General features: G+C 43.6%; 1 protein-coding gene across 3 annotated transcripts in view; it reads right to left on the reverse strand.

The window, feature by feature from the left end:
• Positions 1-555: 555 nt before the first annotated feature.
• LOC307044530 (uncharacterized protein) overlaps positions 556-7,219 on the reverse strand; it is a 37,012-nt gene continuing 30,348 nt past the window's right edge. The window contains exons 1-3 of one of the 3 annotated variants that reach the window (XM_079689841.1): positions 7,000-7,204; positions 2,120-2,185; positions 556-1,963 (exon numbers count right to left, since the gene is read on the reverse strand). In XM_079689841.1, the coding sequence (XP_079545967.1) occupies positions 867-1,949 (1,083 nt within the window). In that variant the 5' untranslated portion in view covers positions 1,950-1,963; positions 2,120-2,185; positions 7,000-7,204 and the 3' untranslated portion in view covers positions 556-866. Of the gene's footprint in view, positions 1,964-2,119; positions 2,186-6,999; positions 7,205-7,219 lie in introns of those variants that run through there. The other 2 variants (XM_079689842.1, XM_079689840.1) reach the window with 2 other exon arrangements.

A 7,219-nucleotide genomic window follows, 5' to 3' on the forward strand; every position in this document is an offset into this window, starting at 1 on the left:
TACAATCAATCAATATCCAGTACCATTCTGAAATCCCCAGTAATATTAGACACTAATAATACAGTAAACTATTAACACTGTACATATTATTGTTTGCCCGTGGGATTAGGATGATCGGTAGTGAGAGCCGTGCTGCATTTTCCTCCGGTCGGATGTGATATAAAAACAAAGCGATTATTTTTGTTGTTGTAAACTCATGTGGATTGCATTTAGTGCATTCATTTCAACTCGCGAACATATGATAAATTAAATGATCGTGAGGATGATGATTGAAAATCATTTGTTTGAGCCGGGCTACATTTCCTGATCTAAAAACATAGCAATGGTTTTGTACTTACGCCAACGTGAATTAAACAACATTATTTTGTTAAATAAAAACATGGTGATGTTTAGTAAATGATTACATGTCTCTTATTTAGCACAAAATATGATCCTATCCGTGACATATGGATCTTAACAAATATCCGCTATATCAGATACCAGTAAATCTATCAGCTGTTTATTTCACATGAGTTCCAGTGTGGCAGCTTTTCACGGCTCCCCCTGGTGGGCAAGTCGTGCTTAGGTGGTATAGAGTGACAGCCAATAAAATCGCAGCATTACTGATGGTGCTGAACTACTGTCTTAGCCAGCTGATATTTCTTCTGTTATCAGGTTCGACACCCGGTTGGGGCAAAGTCTGTGAATCCTAATGTCCTGTTATTGTGTTTATATGTATTTATTACCTTCAAAAGAAAAACTCCGAAGGTATTATTTACATTTAAGATATGGACCATGTAGTATAAATAATTTACTTATGAATGAGACATGTAGATATTAATCAAAAAACATCTTTATTGTAAACAACAGAAACAAAGCAGATTATGTCATACAAAACATATAATATATAAGTAACAAAATAAGGTAGAAGTAAATAAAGTAAATAATATTTTGTTAAATAAAGTAAATATAAGTAAATAAAGCAGTAGTAAATAGAGAATGAAAAAATGTAAGTCCAGCTTGATGAGCATGTTTGCATTAAAGTTGGACCTTGATGCACATGTATTCAGCACGTCACCGGAAGTAGCCTGAGCAGCAATGGCATCAGATGTCATCCAAGCATCCGGCGCCCTGCTGGTATTCGTACTCATGCAGTCTGTCAGGTAGTGTGCAGACACAGAGATCCCGTTCCAGCCATCAGAGTCCCCATACTCTCCAAAGGGAGCTGGCTTGGTTTCCTGCCGAAGGAACTGGGTAATTGTCTTCTGGTCGTACTTTCCTTCCTCACCATCCATGATGTTCTTACAGCTGAGGAGGTACGCCAGGTCAGCACGTTCATATTTCAGGTGCATCAACTCTGTGATCTGCTTTGCCGTATCAGTGGGTGACTTGCCGCTGCGCCGGAGCTCGTCCAGTACCGACTTACAGATGGCTTTCTTGTAAGTCAGTACTGCTGGCAGCAGGTTGGTGAACCTCTTGGGGAGCTTTTCCAGCCAGGATGGGTTGTCGGCATACCACCTCTTCCGGCAGACTTTGCAGCAGAGCCTTGAAGAGAGCAAGTAGTACTGTCCGGTGGTGCCGACAATCACACGAGGCCTGCCAACACCAGCAGAGGCAATTTGAGGCTGAGCACAGCCGTCAATACACGGCAGAGTGTAATTGTTCCTCAGCCTTCCCATCAAATTGTCATTTTCTGGCTTCCAGATGAAAAAGGGATGGAGCTGAAAGTACTTGGCGCAGGGAAAATCATAGACGCTGTCAATCAGCTCTGGCTGGGGAGGGCCACGCCACAATGACACCATCTTTAGAGGGTTGCGTACAGGAACGGGGCCTGGCCAGAGCCCCATGGATTGCAGCTCCATCTTCATCCAGATCCTCTGCTGCGGCGAACAGTTCCAATGACTGACATCCTGGTTGTAGGCAGGAAGCTGGAGGAGGAGGAGGAGGAGGAGGAGGAGCGTTGATGGCATGGGTAATGGCTGACCTAGGCAGACAATAAATAAAAATACATGGCAAATAATTACGATTGTGTGTGATTTTTTTGAAAAATGATTTTTAGCAAGTACACATCCAAATGAGAAACATTCAAACACTTGAAGGTGCCTCAAACATGTGATGTATTATTGTTAGTATCACTCACTTTGTGTTGGTGCAGCTGGTGGATGCAGTGTCGGTTGACTGGCCTCTGCAGAAATCTCAGGAGCCACTATAGAAAATATTAAAACATGTCATTATTATCAACAGTAAAATAAAGAAATATAGTGCAAGTAAATATTAAAAAGTAAATACAAAAAGAAAAGTAGTTTAAAAAAAATGAAGTAGTGAAATAAGAGTTTATATGCAAGCTATTGGAACGATACAGCCAATGGCGTCTGGCCAACAGCACAGCTGCATATTGTAGAACCGATGAATGAAAAGTAAACTGCTGTTAACTTGTCCCCACGCTGTGTTTTGTAACAGGGATGGGTTAGTATATCTAACCCCGGTTTATTGGAAAATAATAAGGGAGTTAATGGTAAACTTACATGGTAGTTAGCGTTAATTTATATATACATTAATGTAAACGCACACAAACACGGAGGATTTCGCTCCAAGTAACTTGCGGTAATTTCGCCTCACCAAGTCAACAAAAACACAAACTCACACAGAAATCCTACCACATGAACTTTAAGCAGCTTAAGTTGAATTAACATGCAGAGGCGCGGGAAGGTATTTTGAGTGGGGGTGCTGAGGTGCTGTCCGATGTGCTAATTACGCACCGGACAGCACGGCGGGAGGGCGGGGCCAAAACCACACACATACAGTGGCATAACAATGGACTCAGTGAACACTATTACGGGCAATATTGCGCACGCACAAGAGCGTGAGCACGCGCGAGCGAACACACACACACACACACACACACAGGTCAGGGGTGGACTGGGACACAAATTCAGCCCGGACGTTCAGACGCACCGGCCCACACACCGGCCCGCCGCCCACACATGCGGGCCACCCTTGTAGCCTACAGATAAATTATACATCTACTATGCTCATATACTGTATACTGTTATGGCTAGATTCCCCAGAGTCAAGCCATAACATAAAGTAAGTAAGGTGCAAAATGAAACCTTCCTTTAGTTAAGGTTTCTTCAAAATGTCCGTGTCATGTGTGAAGTGTGTCAAAGTGGATATATAGGAGTCAGCAAATGGGTATAGTCAAAAATGTTTGCCTGTGCCTGGCTGTAAACAAAAAGAAGTGCCAACGCACATGCAGCTCAGACATTCAATCAATGCCATGTGGTCTAACCAACAAATGATTCTAATAGTCATTATGAGAGCACTTGTCCAGTATTAAATAACCAACTTCAAGGAATACAATATCATGCACAGTAATGTCAATCACTAAAATGAATGCAATAGTGAATTGGCCACACATCTCTGTGTCCTTATTATTCAATATTACTATTATTGAATATTACTATTATTTAATATAATTATTTAAAATTATAATATTAATATTATATAATTTAACTTGGAATATCATGAGCATATGACTCTATCCTAATGCATCTAACTTTATGCACAATATAATAGTCTGGCCAGCCCTGCAGCCCGTTCTAGGTTCTGATTGGCTCTCTAGGTTAGCATTCTAGCTTCTGACTGGCTGTCCAGGTTGTCAATCACAGCTGTGGGCATATTATAGTTATAGTCGTAACATCGCTAAACTTTTTTCTTGACGGTTTTCTCAGTCAACTAATGCTATTGCTAACAGTAACATCAATTAACACAGCCCTGCACACTGCACCTGCTGTCATTATATGCCGGCCCACTTCGGTACCGGTACACAGTGGCATAACAGTGGACTCCAGTGAACACTATTACGGGCAATATAGAGCACGCACAAGAGCGCGAGCACACACACACACACACACACACACACACACACACACACACACACACACACACACACACACACACACACACACACACACACACACACACACACACACACACACACACACACACACACACACACTACACACACACACACACACACACTACAAAGATGTAAAATATTATTTGACCAACAATGTGGAATTTATTGCAGCAATAACCATAACATAATAATTCAAATACCACAAACATGATGTTAACCAGTATTATGCACGGCGGCAGCAAATAACCAAAAATGATTAATAATGCATGTTTTACCTATTTGAAGACCCCAAATGTGGACTTCCGTTCAGGGGTGTTGTCGATGAATCTTTTCATTAGTGGCTGGATGTCAATCCGATCAAGAATGTCACTGTGTACGTGCATTACGGCCAGGTGTGTCAGTCGTCTCTGTGTCATGTTGCTCCGAAGCCAGGTTTTGAGGCGGCGAAGGGTGGAGAAGGAACGCTCAGAGGAAGCAGCAGAGACAGGTAGACATAGACAAAGTTCGATCAACTTTTCCACTTCTGTCAGGAGTTCCCTTGTTTGAGGATGCAGTACTCCGATGAATCCTGCAACGTCTTGAGCTGTTTTGAGTCCTTTTGTCTTGGAGAGGTTACCCAGCAATGTGAGCTCCATATGTAGACGAGATTTATCAAACTGATCGGGCACCTGTGCAGCAGTGATCTCTCTCATGCCTAAGTATTCTCCGTTTGCGGCATTGATGACAGTTTGCTCTCTCAGGGCAGCGACTTGTAGGCCTTCTTGGTCGAATCGGCGATCCAGCTCAGCTGTCACAAGATCCAAGGCCTCATAGAATTCACGCCGCCACTGCTGCTCTCCTACATCAGTCACGATGGCCTCTGTCTCCTCCGTATCTCTTAATCGGGCAGGGGTTCTGTTGGTTCGTGGAGGAAGGGGCATTTTCAGGTTGTTTCTTTCTGCACAAGCAGCCACTTTGGCAGTCATCTCCTCGATAAATCCATCTTCTCTCAGTCCATGCATGCGCTGTCGTAGCGCACTCACACACTCCAGTGCCCCCTTCGCACTTGCCTTCTCACTTTGGAGAGCTCTGGCTACGGTCTCGCATGGTCCAAAAAGAGCCTCACAGCACAAAAGGCCAAAGTATGTTTTGGCTTTTGTGGCTTGTTTGTATAGACCAGATACTTTTGCCCGAGTATCTCCCCTGACTGTCTTGTCTTGCTCAAGCATCTTCAGTGTCTGCAGAATGGCTGTATATGAGGAGACAACCCGTGAAATCGCCCTTGTGCGTACGGCCCACCGAGTCGGGCATAATGACAGCAAGTTGCAAACCGCCTCATCATCACCAAATATGGACTGGAACAGCATCTTGCGCTTTGATGACTCCCCGAGCACCACTGAGACACTTCGTACAAAGTTTAATGTGTCTGCAACAACACGAACTTCTCTCGCCACTTCTTGTAATACCAGATCAAGTGCATGGTTACTACAGTGCACGTATAGTGCAGATGGACACTGCTCTTTTAGTTTGGCTTGCACACCCGAGATGCGGCCCGACATATTCGCAGCACCATCGAAGCAAAATCCCCTGAGACGCTCCAGTGGCAAATTCAAGCGCAGAAAAACATCCTTTATGCAAGAAAAAAGTGTTTCTCCAGTTGAATCAGGTGCACTGTAAAATCCAAGGAAAGCATTCACTGCCTCAAGTTTTGAATCCACGTATTGCAAAGTAATGGAAAATTGCTCTGACGTACTTATATCAGTGGTCGCATCTGCAGTAAGACCATAGAAAGAATGCTCTCTCGCTTCGGACACGATTTCTCTTTGAACAGCATGGGCGAATATCTCCAGTATTTCATTTTGTACCGTGTCGGACATCCAGTTGTCTCTTCGCTGCAGCCACTCCTGGCATTTTGGCAATGTAAATGTCCGCTCCATCATCAGTTTCCATAGCACCCCATCTCGATTGTTATGGCCTCTTAATGATAGTCCTAAGCTGCCGATGAATCTTACTGATCTGAATATTAGCTCTAGGACTGTTCTGGCCGTTCTTTGCTCTTTCTCAACAATCTCCGACAGTAGAGCATTAATGGGAGTATTGTTGTGAGCAAGCATTCTCTCCGATTCTGAGTGAATGTCAGACAACTCGTGCTGGCTAAACTTTGTGGTTGCTTTACGCCAGTTACAAAAGCCTCCTACTGTAAATGAACTTGTCTTTCTGTCATTATGTCTTAAGCCCTTCTCTATGGCTTTGCAGCAGGTGAAGCAAAGAACGGTGTCTTTCTCCGTGACATAATGCACCCATTTCCACCGGGTAAACCAGCTTTTCTGAAATGACCGCTCGAAGGCCTCTGTCCCAATTTTCCTGGCAGGAAAACTTATGTCTGGTCGACACGGCTCATCAAACCCCAAAACGTTAGGTGTCGGGTCTAGCTTGTCAACTGCACCACCTGCCGGTGTGTGGCCATGGCTAGCGTTAGCCACAGTTGAACTGCTAGCTCCTGTTTCATCGGTGCTGCTGCTAGGAGGCTGGTGCTCGTTGTTGGTGGTTGTAGACAAATGTCCTCCTGCCCCTGCATCTTTTAATTCAATATGTTTAGCAGATTTAGCGTTGTTGGAGAGAAAAAATTCTGATATCCGTTTTTGCGCCATGTCAGTTACTTGTGTTGTTGTGTGTCACGTTAAAAGTAGCCGACTAAAAACTATCAACAACCTTTTTTTCCACATCTTTTTTATTTTTCTTCCCTGAAGCAAAATAATGTATTATATAGTTTTAAATGATCATTTGAATAATAATATATAATATAAAATATAATCTCAGGCACAATGAAATGAAATAAATATATATAATACAAATAAAATACATTTGCAGGCAGGGGTGCTCCGCTCCCCCTCCCTGCCGCTAGGGGGTGCTGCAGCGCCCTCAGCACCCCCCTTCCCGCGCCCCTGTTAACATGTAATTCATCCTAAAGTGCCTTGTGTGCATGCAGCCGTTAGACACGATACACGTAGGAAACACGGACCACTTTATAGCTTTCATTGAAACTAAAACACGTCAGACAAAGCCCAGATAACATAACATTACATGTCGCTTCTCTTTTAATTCATGTTACTATAACTTACCTTATAGTTTGGTCGTATTGTCAGGAGTTGAAAAAGTCGCTGTCCCGTCTCTCAATCACTCACTCACTGAAGGAGAGCGGGGGAAGGAGCAGACAGGTCTCACTGGCAAAAGTGCGCCACAGCGCCACTCGCGGCCAAATATATATTACATCGGCAACGATTCAACGGTGCCATAGAGAATGAATGGGAAATCGTTTATGCAGGATCATGGAAAAATCAT

The sequence above is a fragment of the Notothenia rossii genome, assembly GCF_949606895.1.
Source record: "Notothenia rossii genome assembly, chromosome: 6".
Classification (NCBI taxonomy): domain Eukaryota; kingdom Metazoa; phylum Chordata; class Actinopteri; order Perciformes; family Nototheniidae; genus Notothenia; species Notothenia rossii.